The sequence below is a fragment of the Myxocyprinus asiaticus genome, chromosome 49 (assembly GCF_019703515.2).
Source record: "Myxocyprinus asiaticus isolate MX2 ecotype Aquarium Trade chromosome 49, UBuf_Myxa_2, whole genome shotgun sequence".
NCBI classification, from domain to species: Eukaryota; Metazoa; Chordata; class Actinopteri; order Cypriniformes; family Catostomidae; genus Myxocyprinus; species Myxocyprinus asiaticus.
The window spans coordinates 2,271,660-2,292,118 of record NC_059392.1 but is presented as its reverse complement, the minus strand read 5'-3'; the positions used below and the strand labels follow the sequence as shown (position 1 = coordinate 2,292,118).

At 39.5% G+C, this 20,459-nt stretch overlaps 2 protein-coding genes across 2 annotated transcripts; both read right to left on the bottom strand.

Moving 5' to 3' along the window:
- Positions 1–2,254: 2,254 nt before the first annotated feature.
- On the bottom strand, positions 2,255–10,979 carry LOC127438502 (UV excision repair protein RAD23 homolog A-like). Its single transcript, XM_051694141.1, has 10 exons — positions 10,713–10,979; positions 9,590–9,671; positions 9,315–9,394; positions 8,716–9,047; positions 8,390–8,436; positions 8,174–8,301; positions 7,894–8,008; positions 6,557–6,714; positions 5,958–6,104; positions 2,255–4,582 (listed from the first exon to the last, which is right to left on the bottom strand). Exons 1-10 carry the CDS (start codon positions 10,779–10,781, stop codon positions 4,469–4,471), a joined length of 1,272 nt encoding a protein of 423 aa, XP_051550101.1. The 5' UTR covers positions 10,782–10,979; the 3' UTR covers positions 2,255–4,468.
- Positions 10,980–11,972: 993 nt separating this feature from the next.
- Positions 11,973–17,550, bottom strand: LOC127438503 (calreticulin-like). The gene is made up of 9 exons (XM_051694142.1): positions 17,367–17,550; positions 16,697–16,798; positions 16,327–16,530; positions 15,354–15,448; positions 15,023–15,232; positions 14,185–14,298; positions 13,896–14,039; positions 13,640–13,732; positions 11,973–12,511 (listed from the first exon to the last, which is right to left on the bottom strand). Exons 1-9 carry the CDS (start codon positions 17,455–17,457, stop codon positions 12,311–12,313), a joined length of 1,254 nt encoding a protein of 417 aa, XP_051550102.1. The 5' UTR covers positions 17,458–17,550; the 3' UTR covers positions 11,973–12,310.
- Between the last annotated feature and the right edge of the window lie 2,909 nt (positions 17,551–20,459).

Here is a 20,459-nt window from a genome sequence, read left to right as displayed (position 1 = left end):
TGTAAGATTCGTGTCACCATTTTACTCTGTTCTGATTTCGTATGCAGATACACTATATTAATAACTTATATAAATTTAATATTTTATATATATTTAACAATAAAAGAAGAGGATATTGTTGATATGAAATATGAACATTCTTTATGAGGCGAGCAAACTTCGCGCTCAAATTCCCGCCATTTCTCTCTGTGACCACTTAAATAATAAAAATGTAACGCATACAACTAGCCTCAGTAGTCCCGTCTGTGTTTTTTGTGTTCCACGGTAGAAAGAAAGTCATTTGGCTTAAAAATAAATAAATAAAATAGGAAGATGAATGACAGAATTTTCTTTTATTATTATTATTATTATTATTATTAATAATTCCTTTAAAGGAACATTCCTTGTTCAATACAAGTTGAGATCAATCGACAGCGTTTGTGGCATAAAGTACTCGTACCTCCTTTAATAATAATAAATAAATAAATAAATAAATAAAGCACAAATCTGTGTTTCAGTGAGGCACTTACATTGGAAGTCAATGGGGTCAATCTGTAAAGGTTAAAATACTCACTTTTTCAAAAGTATAGACACAAGATGTAAACAATATGTGTGTTAACATGACTCTAGTGTGATAAAATCACTTACTAACCTTATCTGTGCAGTTATAGGCCTATTCAGTTTTACAACCTCGCACACAGACGTCTATTAGATGTGTGTGACTAGATCTGGAAGACGTCTATTTTACATTGTTTGCTCATCTGCAATAGGTCTATTAGATGTATTGTATCCGTTTCCTCAGATGTCTTTGAGACGTTAATGATTTGGAGTGCTCATAAATCTGATCTTTTTAAGATGTTTGTCACATTGTGATGCTTTCCAGATCAAAAGATCTAAAACCGTCATCTGGGGGACGTATGTGTGCTATCTGGGTTGCCATTGTGATGTAACGCCATTAACCATAAACCTGCAAAAAAGACATCTTAAACAACTTCACAGCTCAAATAATACACAAGGATTTTTTTCTCCCCAATTTGGAATGCCCAATTCCCAATGCGCTCTAAGTCCTCGTGGTGGCGTAGTGATTCGCCTCAATCCGGGTGGCGGAGGATGAATCTCAGTTGCCTCCGCGTCTGAGACCGTCAATCCGTGCAACTTATCACGTGGCTTGTTGAGCGCGTTACCGCAGAGACCTAGCGCGTGTGGAGACTTCACGCTATTTTCCACGGCATCCACGCACAACTCACCACGCGCCCCACCGAGAGCGAGAACCACATTATAGTGACCACGAGGAGGTTACCCCATGTGACTTTACCCTCCCTAGCAACCAGGCCAATTTGGTTGCTTAAGAGACCTGGCTGGAGTCACTCAGCACACCCTAGATTCGAACTCACGACTCCAGGGGTGGTAGTCAGCGTCAATACTCGCTGAGCTACCCAGGCCCCCATACATGAGTTTTAACAGAAGAATTAATGTTAGTGCATTTATAAAATTATAAGCTTCACATTTCTGCCTTTTAAACCCTCCAAAAATTGGCCCCATTCACTGCCATTATAAGTGCCTCAGTGTAACCTCCATTTCTGCCCTTTTTTTTTAAGAAAAGGAGGGACGAGTGAAAATTATTTTTTGTGGTAATCAACATTATGCCACAAATGCTGTCGACTGAGCTTCACTTGTATTAAACCCAAAATACTCCTTTAAGGCGGAGAGAAAGAGCCAAATATATATTAATACGAAGCTTAGCACAACGAAAGATTGGTTGACATCGCAGGTGTTCTTGTTATGGTTTCAGAAGGGATGCACTCGCATTGTGGGGACTGGACAGGGTATCGAATCATCGATTTCTAAGCACACGTCAATGCAAGGGTCTAGCAGAATCATGTAAGGGTACATTTTGTTTATCTTCCTCTCGCTCAGTATGTAAATCTGTCAGTTCACTGTGGCACAGCTGGTGTAATTCGAACCCTTGTCCAGAGAAACATCCCCCAAAAAATGTGAAAAACATTTCAGCACTGTGGACAGCAGCAACAAAGCTTCAATTTGATTGGCTGGCATTGAGTTCCACCAATATGCGACTGGCGTATTTTTTTTCTTCTAAAATGGCCCTATAGTAAGCTTTGAAGTACCATGTTAAATATACTGTATTTCAGTCATTCAGTGCCTCCACAGTACTTTTTATGAGGCTTTCCAAGAACCATCTTGACAGTACAATTATGGATCCTAAAACAGTAATTCTGATGTACTTGGAGAAACAAGTAATTGCTGGAGTCGTGGAGACTTTAAAGAAGCTTTGTAAATGCAATTTATTTCACACACCACTGAAACAATACATTCATAAACCACTCAACAAACTCTTTTCTGCAGATGCATTTTGAATTTATTCATCACACATCAATTTCTCCACAGATGCAAAATAATTTAAAACACTGACAAAGAAATTAAAACTGCATCTGGTAGTGTAAACAGGACACGTGTCTTTCCTGTAGCCTTCAGAACACACTGTATTCTACCTTAAAGAAATGGGCGCAAAAACCAGTACACACAATTTCAAATTTAAAAAATATTTATGTATTCTGCATCCATCTTAAGAATTGCACTATGATGTTTGCAGCTAGCTAACTATCTGTAATTGTGTCCATCTCTTGAATCTCATTTTGTCGAAGTTTGGCACTATCTTAAAGGAATATTCTGGGTTCAATACAAGTTAAGATCAGCATTTGTGGCATAATGTTAACACAAAAATGTATTTCGACTCGTCCCTTGACGTTACAGTGAGACACTTACAATGGCAGTGAATGGGGCCGATTTTTGGAGAGTTTAAAGGCAGAAATTTGAAGATTATAATTTTATAAAAGCACTTACGTTAATTATTCAAGTTGTAAAATTGGATATAACTTTACACGGAAAAGGTTTGTAAGCGATTTTATCACACTTAATCATGTTTACATGCATATTTAGGTCTTGTGGCTATACTTTTGAAACGTTAACATTACGGATTGGCCCCATTCACCTCCACTGTATGTGTTTCACTGCTTTTTTTCAAAAGAAAAAGAGGTTGAAACAAAACTTTATGCCACAAATGCTGTCGAGTGAGCTTGTATTGAACCCGGAATATTCCTTTAACACTATTCTCCTTTACTTGAATATATTTATGTTTTAAGTTAATGCATATATTATGAGGGTTTAAAGATACTGACACACTAAACCACATTCTGTTGCCTCACTAAATAAAATACCTACGACTGTTGCAGCATTTCGGGCTCTGTTCAAAATCACTGTTAATTCAGGTACTAATGCATACTGAACTAGTTTTCACTCACTATGCTGTCTTAAAGAGAACAAGTACTTTACAAATAGAAATAACAGAAGGGAAAATAGATTTAAAAGAAAATTTGAAATAAAATCTAATTACTGTAAGTAGTCAACTGGATTGTCACAAAACTAACATTCCTCGAAAATCTGTCCTTTCCGTCTTGTATCAAGAACTTTTTTGGAATGTAGACATAATCTACAAGCTTTTACTTTTCTGTTTTTTTATTGATTTTATTATTATTATTTTTAACATGGGTTAATTTAAGAATATCAACATACCAAGGGGCCTAGACACTCCTGGAGTCACGAGTTTGAATCCAGGGTGTGATGAGTGACTCCAGTCAGGTCTCCTAAGCAACCAAATTGGCCCTGTTGCTAGGGAGGGTAGAGTCACATGGGGTAACCTCCTCGTGGTTGCGATTAGTGGTTCTCGCTCTCAATGGGGCGTGTGGTAAGTTGTGCGTGGATTGCGGAGAGTAGCATGAGCCTCCACATGCTGTGAGTCTCCGCGGTGTCATGCACAACGAGTCACGTGATAAGATGCACGGATTGACGGTCTCAGAAGCGGAGGCAACTGAGACTTGTCCTCCGCCACCCGGATTGAGGTGAGTAACCGCGCCACCACGAGGACCTACTAAATAGTGGGAATTGGGTATTCCAAATTGGGAGAGAAAGGGGATAAAATAAAATAAAAAGAATACCAAAATACCCATGCAGTGATTAAATGGAGTTGAGTGTACTAAACTTGTATCGGCAGGTATAAGTGTCAGCAGATTGGCTAAAAATATTTAATAAACAAATGCGTAAGGGATGTGTAGAACTAACTGAGTAATTATAAATTACCTTCAGAGGTTTTTTGGCAGGGTTTTAACTGTGATAAACGAAAACTCGCTCAACACACACAGTAGTGATAGCAGCTGAAACCAGACAGACAACAGAAACCTCATTATCGAGGATCATTTATATCTATCATCAAAAAAATTATAATAATAAGCTGTGCTCCGATTTAAACATCACATCATGGCTTCATTTTTAACTCCATGATAATCACCATGGAAGACCAGTCAACTTTTCGATTTTTCGTAACACACACATTCAAGCACAAACACGCAACATGCGGCCTAGCACTTGAATTCTCTCGGTTGCCTCCAAGCGTTGTCGTGTCCCACAGTAAAATTCACTCATCGTCAAAGTTCTGCTGAAGTAGGAAGTTCGCAGCAAGGTTTTCATTTTTCTCGCAGGCGAAGTACGCTTGGATGACGAGTCCCTCTGGAAATCCCAGGGCTTTTAACTTGAAAAAAAATAATTTGAAGAAGTATTAGAGGATGCAAAGCAATAACATAGTAACGCTATCGTTAAAAACTCCATGAAATTGTGGAGTTTTCTTTCTTTCGTTTTAACGTATTTCTCAATGAAACCAGAAGATGGGGCGGGACATATCGAAGGGTTTGTATCTTTTTAAAATAGCCAATAGCCTTTAGTTCGTCACTGCCGTGAACCATAATATGCTGCTTGCTATTGTTAGTCAGTTGTAGACGGTATTACAGAGAGGGACATACTCATTCAAGAGTGCATTTGATTGGACAAAAAATTGCGTAAGCCCTTGCGAACAAGATGAGTCATCAATATTTTTGGTCTGTTTTACCAGAAGAGAAAGACTGTCAATTATGTTGTCAAAGTTTAGGAGTACACTTAGAACATGCAAAACTTTATGACCACCTGCCTAATATGCTGTTGGTCCTCCATGTGCCACCAAAACAGCGCCGACCCGCCAAGGCATAGACTCTACAAGACCCCTGAAGGTGTCCTGTGGTATCTGGCACCAAGACATTAGCAGCAGATCTCATAAGTCCTGTAAGTTGCGAGGTGGAGCCACTGTGGATCGGACTTGTTAGTCCAGCACATCCCACAGATGCTCAACTGGATTGATATCTGGGGAATTTGAAGGCCAGGGCAACACCTTGAACTCTTCATCATGTTCCTCAAACTATTCCTGAAACAATTTTTGCAGTGTAGCAGGGTGCATTATCATGTACCCATTGTAGGCACTTTCAACGGTGGACAGGGGTCATCATGGGCACTCTGAATGGTATGCAGCTATGCAACCCCATATGCAGCAGGGTGCAATGCACTGTGTGTTGTGACACATTCCTCCCGTAACCATCATTAAACTTTTCTGTGACTTGTGCAACAGTAGACTTTCTGTTGGTTCGGATCAGAAGGGATAGCCTTCGTTGCCCTCGTGCATTGATGAGCCTTGGGGCCCAACACCCTGTCGCTGGTTCGTGGTTTGCACCTCCTCGGACCACTGTCGGTAAATACTCACCACTGCTGACCGGGAGCACCCCACAATCCTTGCCGTTTCAGAAATGATCTGACCCAGTCATCTGGCCATAGCAATTTGGCCCTTGTCAGAGTTGCTCAGGTCTTTACACCTGCCCATTTCTCCTGCATTTAATACGTTGACTATGAGAACTGATTATTCGCTTACCATCTAATCTACACAGACCTTGACACGTGGCCTTGTTAGGAGATGAGAATCAATGTTATAATGTTGTGGCTCATCAGTGTATATGGCCTTAAAGTTAACCAATCAAGGACAACAAAATTTTGATTTTCAAAGCCACAAAACTTCAATTTTGATTTCATGGAGTCTTTTAGCATACCCTCTCGATTGCTTCCTTCTCCTGTGGCGTGACATGGATGTAGTTTGTCGGGGGCGCGGCCTGGACCTCCGCAGCTCCGTCTCCAGGCTCCCCTGCTTGTGGCTCGTTCAACATTTGCACGAACCGTTCTTGGTGTTGCGTGATTTGCTGAGAAGAAGCACAAATTCACATTTATCCATGCAGTACATCCAATCGGAACCACTGTTGCTCAAGATACGTTAAAGGCAACATGAAATTTTAAATTAACCCTATTTACTTTTAAGAAATGTTCCTGGTCTAATTGTGCAATTATTATCAGTACACGTTATTCCGAAGGAAAAATGATGATTGTTTTCAAAATCTTTTATTAAAATAAAATAACTTGCTCCGCCTCTGAAACGGCTTTCCTTTTCAGCTGATGTCACAAATCCCTCTTATTTCAGCTCCTCCCCTTCAACTACCTGGTATGCTCACTTTTCACCATCCTATCAGTTCCTTACAAATAAAATAAGATCCGATGCTACATTTCTTGTTGAATATTTTGAATAGGAAATGTGTCACATTCTGTAAGTAAAATGGGCTGGGAATGCCATTTAATGTTGACATAAATCTCCACCCACCTGCAGGAGTTGCGGGTTGTCTCGGCCCAGTTGCTGCAGCAGTGCAGGCAGTAGCGCCGGGTTCTGCTGGATGATCTGTCGCATTTGCTGGAACTGCGGCTGGGTCCTGAGGAACTCCAGAGGGTTTCCTGTCGCCTGTGCAACTCCAGATTCTGCACCTGCTCACAGTATAGAAAAAGATATACAGAAGTCTGGCCCGAGACACCAGCAGAACAACATCAAGAAAAAGTAAAAAGAAAAATACATTTTCTCGATTTAAATTATATTGTGTTACAGTTAAAGGCACTTTAAGTCCCAAACTGAAAATTGTATTTTATTGATGCTAACAGTATAATTTAAATGGCTTGGCCATGTATAATTTAAAGTGCAATGGTATTATTTTTTTGGGGGGGGACACATGTACCATGGTAATACCTTGTTTTTTTTTGGACGTTTACTGTGGTAATACCTTGTGTTTTGGAAATGTACCATAGTAATACTTTGTTTATTATTTTACTTTTTTTTTTGGCATGTACCATAGTAACACCTTGTTTTTTTATATGTACTGTGGTAACACCTTTTTTTTTGGACATGTATCGTGCTAATACCTTGTTTTTTGGACATGTATCATGCTAATACCTTGTTTTTTGGACATGTATCATGCTAATACCTTGTTTTTTGGACATGTAGCATGGTAATACCTTGTTTTTTGGCATGTAGCATGGTAATACCATGGTTTTATTTTTTCAGACATGTACCATGGTAATACCTTGTTTTAAATGTTTTGGTATGTACCATAGTAATCCCTTATTATTTGGCATGTACCATGGTAATACCTTGTTTTTTTTATATGTACTGTGGTAACACCTTGTTTTTTGCTCATACCTTGTTTTTTTGCCATTTATCATGGTATTACCTTGCTTTTTTTGGGGGGGGGGGGGGGGGGGTTTGTACCATAGTAATACCTTGATGTTTTTTTTGGACATATACCATGGTAATACCTTGTTTTTTGTACATGTACCATGGTAATACCATGTTTTTTGGCATGTAGCATGGTAAAACCTTGTTTTTTGGTATGTAGCATGGAAATACCATATTTTGTTTTTTTCAGACATGTACCATGGTAATACCTTGGTTTTTGGCATGTAGCATGGTGGATACCATAGTAATATGGGGGGGGGGGTTGGTTGTCATAATCAGTGGATGACCAGGACAAAAAGTAACCAAGCCCCCGCCATGACTTACGTTACCCAAATTACATTTTTTATAATATCGGTAAGACTGTACCAGCTGCTTTTGTAAAACCATGTAGTGCTTCAGAGTCTATTTCAACAGACAATGAACAAATGGACGCTCACCAGCTACAGAGGCAGGTGGCACCTGAGGTTGCTGTGGTGCAGGGGGGTTGGGGTTCGACACAGGGGTGGGCCGCACTACCTCCTGAAGAGGCTGCTCGGGTTCTGTGGGAATACCCTTGAGATACATACATTACCAATTAATTCGAAAATGAATTACAATAATTACAAAGAATTATGCTGGTGTTTTACATCAAGTAAGTTAAAGCTACAATATTTAGAAGATTCAATCATTATAATTGTGTTTTATTCCTTTTTAAAACTTGATTGCAGTAACACTCACCATTAGCAGGTATTCCACTGCCCTGTCCGGATTGTTGTAACTTGCCCGCAGGGCGGCGATCACCTGTTCTCTCTCATAACCCATCAACATGATTTCTGTCACTAAATTCTCATACGCCTGACCTGTAACTAATGGATGTAAGACGATAGATTGTTAATGTCATGTAAAGTTCTTCTGTCCTCTACCTGATTTGTATGGAGAAACTCCCAAACATACCTAGTATTGATGCGGCTGCTTCTAAAAGACCCAATTCATCCATGACGCTACAAAAATACAGACCACAAATTCAGGAAAACAGTTCACAGTTGAGCGTTCCAGTCATTACAAAAATAATCAAATATATGGATTTTTAATCAAACCATATATAACACCATATAAGCTAATGGAAGGCGCACGTCTGCAGGTCTAAAGAAACTGGGCTGCGTGCGGATAGTCCGTGCATTCTGTGCTGATAACAAAATTTGCATCACGTGAGACATAGTGGCAAGCACATTTTGGCCTTAAAAAATACATCCAATTTTAATGAACGGGCGTGGCTGTACCTGGCCTCTGATTGGGCGATGGCTTGCTCCTGTTGAGCTGCCGGGTCCCCCTCCTCTGAGTCTGGTGCTGGAGTCGCGCTTACTGACTCGGTTGATTCTGCTCCAACATTCGAGGCTGCAGGGGGCGCTGTAACAGGTGCCGCGGTTGACTCTACTGATGGCGCTGGCTCCACAGGGGCAGGAGCAGGGGTTGATACAGACACTGAGGGAGTTGCCGGTGGCTCTGCGGGAGCTGAGGGTGTATGGACGGGGGTATCGGGGAGGGGTGCCATAACTGGAGCTGGAGCCGCTGACGGGGGGGCCGAGGCTGGTGGGGGATCAGCAGATTTGGGCTGTAGAAAGAAAAATACAACTGCACCGAGAACTATAGAAAACTGCAAATGAACACTTGAAATGAAAACTGTTAAAATAACAAATTTGAAGTAAACTTATTTTACACACAAGGTTAAGGCTAGGGTTGGTTAGGGTTAGTTAGGGTTAGTGTTAACTAAGCCTAACCAAACCCTAAATTTAAATACATAAAGTTGATAATGCTGTTAAAATGCAATGGCCTGACATGGAAGGCAATTACAAAATAATGAGAAATAAAACTGTTTTACCTTTGTAGCCATCACCACAACAAAGTTCTTCTCATCTATTTTGTATTCTTTTAGAGGTATATCATCATTCAAGATTTTACCTATATTTTATGAGGGAAAATTGTAAAACAGTTTCAAAAATCAAGAAAGTATCTAGAGAGATTTCAAATGTCCTACTAATCACCAAAAAACTATATTTATATATATTTAGCCCCCCAAACTAACATATGTATTGTTGTATGTTAAAATACCCAGCTATTCAGAGTACTGCGAGAAATATATTTTGAAAACACAACCTGCATAGATAAGTTTTTGTCCGACAGCTGGAAAAGCATCTTTCCCCTTCTCCTCCTCGATCTTCTCTTTTAGAGCCTTTACCTGCAAATACAAAATACAAGAAGATGACATCATATGAGGTATTGTCAAATATATGATGGTCCTTAAATCATCAGTTAGAATGGGTTAAAATTGGTAAATAAATTATAAATTCATACAACAATAAAAAAAAAATAAAAAAATTGCGCTTTATTCCACCATTTTCCAGTAAAAGTGTGTTTATTAATTCATAGCTGCCTTTGGATAATGCACATGTTGAGTGTAAAATTTCCAGCTATTATTGCAAACTAAAATCAATTATTATTATTTTCTAAAGGAAGCATAACATTAATTGAAAAATATTCATACAATCTCTGATTAATTTCAAAGTAGAAATGTTGCTATTTTAAAGTCTAATGGCAGGTTAGGTTGTGGGACATATATATATATATATATATATATATATATATATCTTTTGAATCAGCATAATCCTTAAATTCCTAATAATCAATAAAATCATACATTTATGATTAGTAAAGTCTGTGCATTAGATCTAAACACATACTACGCACATGGACACATGCTGAATTCTCATTGCTTTAACCACACTTATTATATTATGTTTCTTAGCTGATAAATACAAAAACTCGATTGTGCCTATCTGAGTTCTGCACCCTAAACTGTCTGAAAGCACTAGTCTTGGCAAAGTACCCATGTTTACAGACACTGGCCATTTAAATGACTATTAATCGCACTAATCGCATTGGATTTGTCACACAAACGAGCAAGGATTTCTATAGATTAAGTCTAAATAATGATATTTTATTTTTTATATGTTACAAATACTATACATATGAGTAATGCACAGTCATTCGAAGAGTACAACAAACACAAGACTCTAAAAACCGCAATAAGTGAACAACGCCAGTCGCTACTTTCGAATTCATCGCCGATAGAATGTGCAGCGCTGTGACGTCATCTTGTTACAATCATGTAACATTCTACAATCACTGTCCGCATTCCACCGGGGGAGGCCGCGGCGTTTCCCAGCGCGTCATGCCCGCACAGCGGCGAGTTTACACGGGCACAGACTCACGCACTCACCGTTAACTCCTCATCTATCTGCACTTTAAACGTCTGCTGCTGAAGGGTCTTCAGCGTGATCGTCAGCATTGTGTTCGAGCGTGAGAGCCCTCGAAATACAGCCTGGGAAGTGTTCTCTGTGAGAGTATGTGGCGATGTGACTCAGCTATCTTTAGGAGAGATGGTGCTGCTGCTGGAGTTCATATGGGAAGACGCCATCTACTTGCTGAATTGGACAAGACACATGGAGACATGGACATACAGTAGTCCCAAAAAGTACATGGACAGTCAATTTACAGTGAATGTCGTTGCATTAGATGATAAAATATCAACCGAAGTAAAAAAAAAAAATGAAATTTTCAACACTTTCAAAACATTTCTCAAAATTAAGTTGGTTGATTTGAAGCAAAACAGTATTTGAAAATCGGTACCTTACAGTCTTTTACGAAGGAACGAACTACAATCCCACAAAGCATTGCGAATGACGTAACAGAATAAAAACAATGGAAACATTGATTTTAGGTTGTTGATTAGAAGTATAGAAACAATATATTTAAAGTGTACAGCAAAATATTCTGATATATACAAATATGTAGTTTAAGTTTAAAGGGAGACCGACTCGATTGCGTCATTCACGTCGCATCACGGAAGTGGGCGGTCGCTGCTGTACTTGTTTGGTGAGCTTTGTTGACTGCGGTTCTCTGATTGGTTGATTTCTCTTCAGGATTATGGGTAGTGTAGTTGCTCACCAAGAATTCTGCTATTAAAGACGATTTTTAAGCTATTACGTTGAAAGAACATGGACTGATAACCATTGATTATCAAACTCAGAGCTCATGGCAAGACTGTCTTTAAAGGTTTAGAAGTTATCGTTGAAAATCAATTCGTCTATGGAAAAAATGAATGGGATTTTTACTTCCGGAACCAGACTGTCGCACTCTACAGTTCAAATACATTGATAACAGGTTTATTCTCAGCCTCATGATCGATTTACGTTTTTTTTTTGGCGGGGGGGGGGTAGTGGGGGTTTAAATGGCAAGCTCTTTAAAATTGGGTTTATTCCAAACACAATAAAGATGTCATGTAACGCTTTCAAAGAAAGCCAATAAAGTCTACCAATTTTACAGAAATGTATTAACAACAGATCTTAATTTTGCCATTTTTAGTAACATGTTGATGACTACGCTTATGGCGCATTTACTTTGATACTTACAACGACCCAAAAAAAAAAAAAGTGAGTTTCCAAATCCTCAGAAATGGAAAATGAGCCAGACAACGGTTTAAAAATATATCATTTATTTAAAAAAAAAAAAAAGAAAAAAAAAAAGAAAGAAATAAGTGCAAATCCAACAAATGATACATTAGATTTTTCCCCTAGAGCAACTCGAGACGGAACAGATAACCCAAACATTTATTAGTCTAAAGTTTATCAGGTCGTACTGACAATGTGTTGGGGAGCATGTAGCAGCAAAACCAAAAAAAGATTAATCTCAAAGGGGCACATATGATATGACAGGTGACTTGAAAGGGGGCGGGACCAAAATTCACACCACATAAAAAATTAAAAAAAAGACACGAGAAACAACTGATCTTGAAACAAGATATTTTGGATTAAATCTTCACAACTCGTCTTTAGTGGGTATATCTTCCTCCCCCTCCTCTTCCTCTTCAGAGGGCTCTTCTGTGTGCTCTTCCTCCTCTGACCCATCTTCCTCGTCATCTTCCTCTTCCTCATTATCATCTTTCTTGCTCTTTTCTTCTTCCTCCCTCTTTTTCCTTTCTTCCTCTTCCTGTTGGTCCTTCATTTTCTTTTCTGGACCCTAAAAAGTTAGAAACAATGTAGGCAAGACATTAAACATCAATATATTAGGGATAAATCAGCCGGTTATTAAATCACAAAATAAACACCAACAGGATGTTCATGACAAAAAGCGATCTTGTCAACAAAAAAAAGGTGGGGTTACAGTGAGGAACATACACTGGAAGTGAATGGGGTCAGTGTATGAACATAAAAATATACATTATTTCAAAAGTATAGCCACAAGACATGTTGACATGATTTTAGTGTGATAAAATTGTTTGCTAAACTTAACGGTGTAAAGTAATATCCAATATTACAACCTTCTTGTCATGACGACGAAAATTCTGCAAACCTAGTAATCTGGTAAACGCAATAACGTTGGTAAATTCCTGGTTTAATCACATTAAAATCATAATAACATGTAGAACATTGATGTTTTGTGGTTATACTTTTAAAACAGTGTGTATTTTAATGTTTATGGACTGACCTCATTCACTTCCATTGTAAGCGCCTCACTGGAACTGTCATTTTTGCTTTTTTGTGTTTAACAAGCAACGTACAAGTCTAAATAACTTTGTGGTAATCAGCATTATGCCACAAATGCTGCTGATTGAGCTTAACTTATTTTAAACCCGGAATATTCCTTTCAGATGCAATTAATACACACAAAATAAAATTAAAATGCATTCTTTTTTTTCTCCCCAATTTGGAATGCCCAATTCCCAATGTGCTCCAAGTCCTGGTGGTGGTGTAGTGACTCGCCTCAATCCGGGTGGCGGAGGACGAATCTCAGTTGCCTCCACATCTGAGACCGTCAATCCGCGCATTTTATCACGTGGCTTGTTGAGCGCGTTACCCCGGAGACGTAGCGCGAGTGGAGGCTTCACGCTATTCTCCGCGGCATCCACGCACAACTCACCACGTGCCCCACCGAGAGCAAGAACCATATTATAGCGACCACAAGGAGGTTACACCATGTGACTCTACCCTCCCTAGCAACCGGGCCAATTTGGTTGCTTAGGGGACCTGGTTGGAGTCATTCAGCACACCCAATAAAAATGAAATATTGATTCGAGTCGAACATTTTATTATGCAAGAAAGCGCCATTGTCTAGAACGGTCAGGTGAATGGATAAAATGTTATTTACCTTTGTTGCTCCCCAAGTTTCAGTACCAAAATTCTCAGCCTCCTGAACATCATCAGTGATCAGGAAGTTATCGAAGATAGTGCCAGATTTCACCTGTAAGGAGAAAGCCGTATTAGTAGAATCCATCTACAAACCTAAACTACCAGTCAGAACACATTTCACCGAATTTATGATCAAGCTCTTCAAAATGGTTTAATCTAAAGGTTTATGCCTAAATGCTTGAAATTTGTCTAGTAGAAAACCGAGTTTCACATGCCTGCCACAGATCCAATCCCAGAATGCCAATGCTGTCAAATTTATAAATGGAGTCGTCTGGTGTGTATTCAGGGTTGTCAATCTCGGGATGAACCCAGGTGCCTTTGTAGTTTGGATTGTCAATTTGTTTTGGTTTCCACTCGCCCTGCAAACACATGGGAATTGGAATTATTCAGACCATTAGCCATTTCAAGAAAAGTGGACACTTTTATTCATGATAACAAGCAGAAGTTCGCCTAAATGATGAACTTAGATCTTTAAACCCCTAGATGTGGTCTGTTATTTCGTACCTTGTACTCTGGGTTTGGTATCATTGCAGGTTCCCATTCTCCATCCATGTCTTCATCCCAGTCGTCTGGTTTCTTAGCATCAGGGTCGGGAATATTCTCGGGTTTATCCCAGTCCTGGAGAGCGAGGTTATACAATTTTACCACACTGTTGTGTTGCATCAACTCCACAAAAGATTTCTGCACACTAAAACTTGCAAATCAGGTTAAGCTACGGTTATAACTGCAATTATTTTCACATTTAAATCACAATCAAGTCACTTCTAACGATTTTACGCTGGTTACAAGATGCACTGAATGTTTGAACTTTTATCAAAACTTAATGCATAAAGTCAAGTTGGCATGATAGACCAGAAACGTACTCTACGCAAGTACGCAAACGCATGGTACCATTGTACGCATTCTTGCATTACTGTGTCGGTAACAACTGTAAATTAATTAGGTTCTAAAGCATTTCAGAACATAACGAGCGTGCGAAATTGAGCTTGTGTAGCTAGAAGCAATTGCACTCATGTACATGCATAGAGTACGTTAGGGTACACTTCGTTTTCTGCGTGCAGTTACGTCTTGCGTACAGTCAGGAACTCTAGCCTTTCAAAGTAAATTCGCACTACGACTGCTTTGTACTAATCTTTAGTACAGTCAACGTATATGGCGCATATGCAGACGAAGCATACAGATGTGCACTGACGCGAACTGTCCACACTAAGCGGGAGATGCAGCAGCACTCGAAAAACCCAATGTATCCTTTGGCTTTTAGACAGCAAGTGTATAGGGACGTTTAACTTGTGCATTGTGACTACACTTAATCAAATCACATTGAAATTGTTGTAACACTTGCCTCTGGTTTTGTGTCTTCAGGGTCGTCGATTGTTGCGCGATCGTCCCAGTCGTCTGGCTTCTTGGCTTCAGGATCCTTGATCTTTTTAGCAGGCAGGAAGTCCCAGTCTTCCTCCAGGGAGCCCGACTCCACTTTCTCATTGTCGATTTTGACTTCGTATGTCTGATCAGGCCGCAGGATCAGTGTGTACAGGTGTGTTAGCTCGTCATCCTGATGGGTGGAAGTAGAGCAACTGAATTCTAACAGCTATGTTGTAATCTTGACATTTTACTAGGTAGCTTTTATTTGCAATGGTATCAGTAGAGTGGTTTACGATTAACGGAAAACCCACTTTGCATTTGATGTCTTTCTTGATTAGGTGGTTCTGGCCTTTGTAGTTGAAGATAACGTGAACTTTCTTGGTGCTGTAGCCACAGATGTCGGGTCCTACGAGAAAGTCGGGAAGGCGAAAATGACATTAGTCAACATTAAAAGGACCTGATTTACTTTCTGAATACATGTTCCTGGTATTATTGTGACGACTCGTCAGTGCACATTATTCCAAAGAAAAAAACGTTTTTGTCTTCGTAATCCTTCGTCAAAATGAAATAATTTGCTCCGCCTCTGAATTTACTTTCCTTTTTGGCTGATGTCATCAAGCTCACTTATTTTACAACCCTGATTTTTGTTTACTGATTTTCACAATCCAATCAATTCCCAAAGGGTAAAATCAAGTTCCGCTACGGATATGCACGAGTAATCAACTAATCGAGTACTCGCTCTGCACCAACTGGTCAGATATTAAAAATAGTACTCGAATAATTGCAAATCAACTTCCCAACGTTCACTGTTCTTGGTAACTTTTGTGAATAAATAAAATATATACTTCATGCATGTGTCGTACTTGTTATTTTTAACATGATTTTTAGGTACTCGATTAATCGAGTAATCGATTAGTTGTTTTTTGTGGGCAACAGAACTTGACTACATAATTACTCGATAATGGCCATCCCTAATTCCACCATACATTTTTGTTTTCTGGTTGAATATCCTGTTTTACTCAAAGTCAAATTGTGGAAGGAGAAAGTCAGAATTTGAGATAAGTGTCTCAAGTTTGTGTTTATTTACTAAGAATGGGAGGTTTTGATTTACCGGTACATAAGGCGATGCATTGCTATTCAATTAAGAAATTAAAGTGATTGGAATCTGTGAACATCATTATAACATATTCATAAAATTATTTGTAATAATCACTTGGTGCACGTTTAAAACCCCATGTACTCTACACCATACAGGCGTAGTGCTGTTGTGTCAACAAGACTTACCGAACATGATGTAGTATTGGGATTCGCCATGCAATTTGGCCTGATCCAAGTCAGCAGGAAAGATCTTCACATACCCACCCCCGCAATCGATTTTCTGTTCGTGTTTCACCGTGAACTGGACCACTAGAGTTTTACCCTCATTACTGAACGAATCGAAGCGGCTGGACAGGGCGTAAAAACGGGCGTCCTGACTTGTTTGCAAACCTAAAGGGGAAAAAAAGCCATATTTTAAGACGTCATATCACATTGCCTAACTTCATAAAGCCTAATGTGTCTTGAATCACTTAGCATTTTCTTTTCTGTGAAGTCATTTGCATAAACAACCAAGCTTCAAGGAGACTATATATTGAAAGAGGGCGTGACCTCTAACCTTTATCAAGCTCAGCATCACCGAAGAATTTCCCTGAGGTCAGTTTCCACTGGCCGTAGTCAGATTTGTGTTTGGACTCTTCCCATCGACTTTTCCAACCATCTGTAGAGACGAAATGAAATTAAGTGTTTGTGATGATCATTTAAATAGAAAACAGCACAAATGGTTTGGGGGAAATTATTCATTCTTTCCTAAATAAATCACACATGAGACTCTCCTGTATTAAAAGTTGCTGTTGCTTGAAAACAATACTTTTACAGCCTAAACAGAGAAATGAAAGCAAAACACTTTGATTCATAAAAACTCTGGGACTTCCTTGACATCTCAAGTGTCATAATGCAAGTGAAACGTCACCAACTATTTAAGAAAACATGTAAATAATTTACACAAATCTTATGCATATGCATTCTTAGCATGACATAGAAGTATAATATATTTTAAATAAATTAAAATACATCAAAATACAGTAAAAGAAAGGATGACATTGGTAAAAACAGGTTAGATTACAAAAATGCATGAAACTTGCCAAACTACCTAAAAAGGAGGGTTACAGAGTTAAAAATGAAAATACAGTATGACATCACCATTACAAACACACTGAACTGAGTTTACACTGTTACAATGTAACACTATTAATGATGTCATGTATGATCAAAGACATGCGATTTACCTCCATCCAGAAATTGCTCTTTAAAATACACGGCTGCGTCCACAGCTAAAGCTACTGCAAAAATAACGCACACCACCACAGCAATCCGCATCTTTGCACCTTTAAAGGATCTTTATCATTTGACGGATCCTCTTATAATAATGAATGCGGCTCGTGACGGTCAGTGAAATATGGCTTGTGTTCCTGCACAGATGGCTGAGCCTCATTGGACGGGCGCTCGGCCAATCAGAGGAGACCACGAGTGAGGAGTCAGCGCTGAGGGCGGGGCCTCGTCAGACCATGTGATGAGGAAATCAGCAAAAATGTGTAGAAATAAAAACAAGTTTAGTGGGTCGTGTCTAGTGGGATCCCTCCAGAGATTATTTAGCAAAGACGGGCCACTTCTATTAAAATAAATGGGAGAAATTGGAACGCTCAACGGATGTAGAAAGGAAGTCCCGCCTTATAGTTAAAAGAGCCAATCACTTTTAGACACAGAGATCGCCTGTCAATCAATTCTAGAACGCGCATGCGCATTAGCTACGCAAGCCGGGAAAATATAATTTTTTAGCGTAATATGAGGTTAAGAATCACAATTTATGATTCCGGTGTTGTCAAATTTTATTGCTGATTTGAAGTATGTTCTTTGATCGTGATCTTGACCAACCGTTTCTGAGATTTATGTCTTTCCCCATTCAAGTAAATAGGAGCTGTACTGGCATGACTGGAAATAGCCTCCTGAGAGCGTTCCAAAGATGGCCGACAGCAACTGACTTGCTAGAAAGACTTTGATCCCTCTTTTGTGAATCTTGCGAGGTTCTTCAACGAGCAGCGCTCGTAAAAGATTATCTTAAATTGTCCGTTTTTGTTTTATTTTTTTCCCTTTTCTCCCCAATTTGGAATGCCCAATTCCCACTTCTTAGTAGGTCCTCATGGTGACGCGGTCTGCTTCTGAGACCATCAATCCGCGCATTTTATCACGTGGCTCGCTGAGCATGACACCGTGGAGACTCATAGCATGCGGAGACTCATGCTACTCTCCGCGCCCCACTGAGAGCGAGAACCACTAATCGTGACCACCCTACCCTCCCTAGGCCAATTTGATTGCTTAGGAGACCTGGCTGGAGTCACTCAGCACGCCCTGGATTCGAACTGGCGACTCCAGGGGTGGTAGTCAGCGTCAATACTTGCTGAGCTACCCAGGCCCCCTTAAATTGTCTGTTTTAAAGAACAGTCAGTTTTGATGCGCAATTCAAGCTCTAAAATAAATATTTCACATAATAAATGATAACTTTAGCTCTTCGTCTGCTACTGTTGGTCATGAGATATTGTTGGTCACTGGAGAAGTACATCAAACAGCTGTATTGTTGAGAGTTTGACTGGGTGGTCTGGTGGTAACTAAATCAAAATCTTTCTAGCAAGCCTGTCCACTGTCAACCATCTTTGGAACGCTCTCAGGAGGCTATTTCCAGTCATGCCGGCGCAGCTTCTATCTCCTTGAATGGGGAAAGATAGAAATCTCAGAAACGGTTGGTCAAGATTACGATCAAAGAACATATTTCAAATCAGCAATAAAATCTGACAGTACTGGTATCATAAATGGTGCTGCTTTACCTCATATTTCGCTAAAAAATGCAATTTTACCGGCTTGTATAGCTACTAAGTATGCGTGTTCTAGAGTTGGTTGACAGGCAATGTCTGTATCTAAAAGGTGACTGGCTCTTTTAACTGTAAGGCACGACTTCCTTTCTACATCCGTTGAGCTGCTTGGTTGTACGTTCCAATTTCTCCCATTTATTTAAATAGAAGTGGTCCATCTCTGCTAAATAATCTCTGGTTCTAATCCGCTTGGAAACAAATTTTCTCCCCAATTTGGCATGCCCAATTCCCAATGCGCTCCAAGTCCTCAAGGTGGCGTGGTTACTCACCTCAATCCAGGTGGCGGAGGACAAGTCTCAGTCGCCTCCGCTTCTTCATGGCTCGCTGTGCATGACACCGCGGAGACTCACAGCATGTGGAGGCTCATGCTATCTTCCGCAATCCACACACAACTTACCACACGCCCCATTGATAGCGAGAACCCGTAATCATCACCACGAGGAGGTTACCCCTTATGACTCTACCCTCCCTAGCGACCGGGCCAATTTGGTTGCATAGGAGACCTGGCTGGAGTCACTCAGCACACCCTGGGATTCAACCTTGTGAACTCCAGGGTGGTAGTCAGCGTCAATACTCGCTGAGCTACACAGGACCACTTTGCCGTCAATTCTTTTTACCGTAACGAAAAAATTATTCTCATTATACTAATGTGAAAAAACAATTTAAATGCTAATATATGTGTGTATATATATATATATATATATATACACACACACACACACACACACATACATACATCATTGTAGTATTTGTTTTACTGCCTTTATACTTATAAAAATGATTGTATGGTAGTATTTTTTAAAATGGTAATACAGTGAAAATTACTGAATAATAAAAATCACTATTGAGACATTTTCATGAGATTCACCCTATTATGTCGGACATATTGGAGGTATTTTATGGCTGCTGTTGGTCAATCAGTGGGCATCACGTATGTGGATCCCACACCAATAGCCACTCACACAGTCAGTGCTGAAGCCATTGAGAGTAAGTATATGATGTGATATTTTGTATTGTCGCTTGTTGCTTTAGAATGTCACGCCTGGTTAAGACAAGTGTTCATATTCATAAAATAAAATGTCAAAATGAAATGGATACTTGCCTGAATTCCTTCTAGGTAATCAGTAAATGTTGACTTATTTTCATAGTTGCAAAATAAACGCTTTCTTCGACAATTTCTTTAATGCTTTACTAACAGGATCTCTTCTTCTAGTTCATCCGTGCTCACAGACCACCTAAACCGAGCGCTGAAGACGCCCTAGAGGAAGTTCTACAGGAAATGAGGGACTGTAATTGCATTTGAATGAACAGTATATGAGTGCTGTGAATGACAATCTTAAAGCCAAAAATTACAGAAGACATTTTCTTGCCATAACGTGCCGAAACAATTAAATTTTTCTATTAATGTTCGTTGATGCAGTCCTTCCACAAGACAAAAAACAATTACAATCACAG

Excerpts from the sequence above, each read along its gene's own strand:
- LOC127438503 (XM_051694142.1), bottom strand. The coding sequence starts at position 17,457 with ATGCGGATTGCTGTGGTGGTGTGCGTTATTTTTGCAGTAGCTTTAGCT. Across the intron at positions 15,233-15,353 it reads AGAAAGACATCAAATGCAAA|GATGACGAGCTAACACACCT; the intron begins GTGGGTTTTCCG and ends TCCACCCATCAG. Across the intron at positions 13,733-13,895 it reads TGGGATTGGATCTGTGGCAG|GTGAAATCTGGCACTATCTT; the intron begins GCATGTGAAACT and ends TTCTCCTTACAG.
- LOC127438502 (XM_051694141.1), bottom strand. The coding sequence starts at position 10,781 with ATGCTGACGATCACGCTGAAGACCCTTCAGCAGCAGACGTTTAAAGTG. Across the intron at positions 6,715-7,893 it reads GCCACCTGCCTCTGTAGCTG|GTGCAGAATCTGGAGTTGCA; the intron begins GTGAGCGTCCAT and ends TACTGTGAGCAG. Across the intron at positions 4,583-5,957 it reads AGAAGGAAGCAATCGAGAGG|TTAAAAGCCCTGGGATTTCC; the intron begins GTATGCTAAAAG and ends TTTTTTTTCAAG.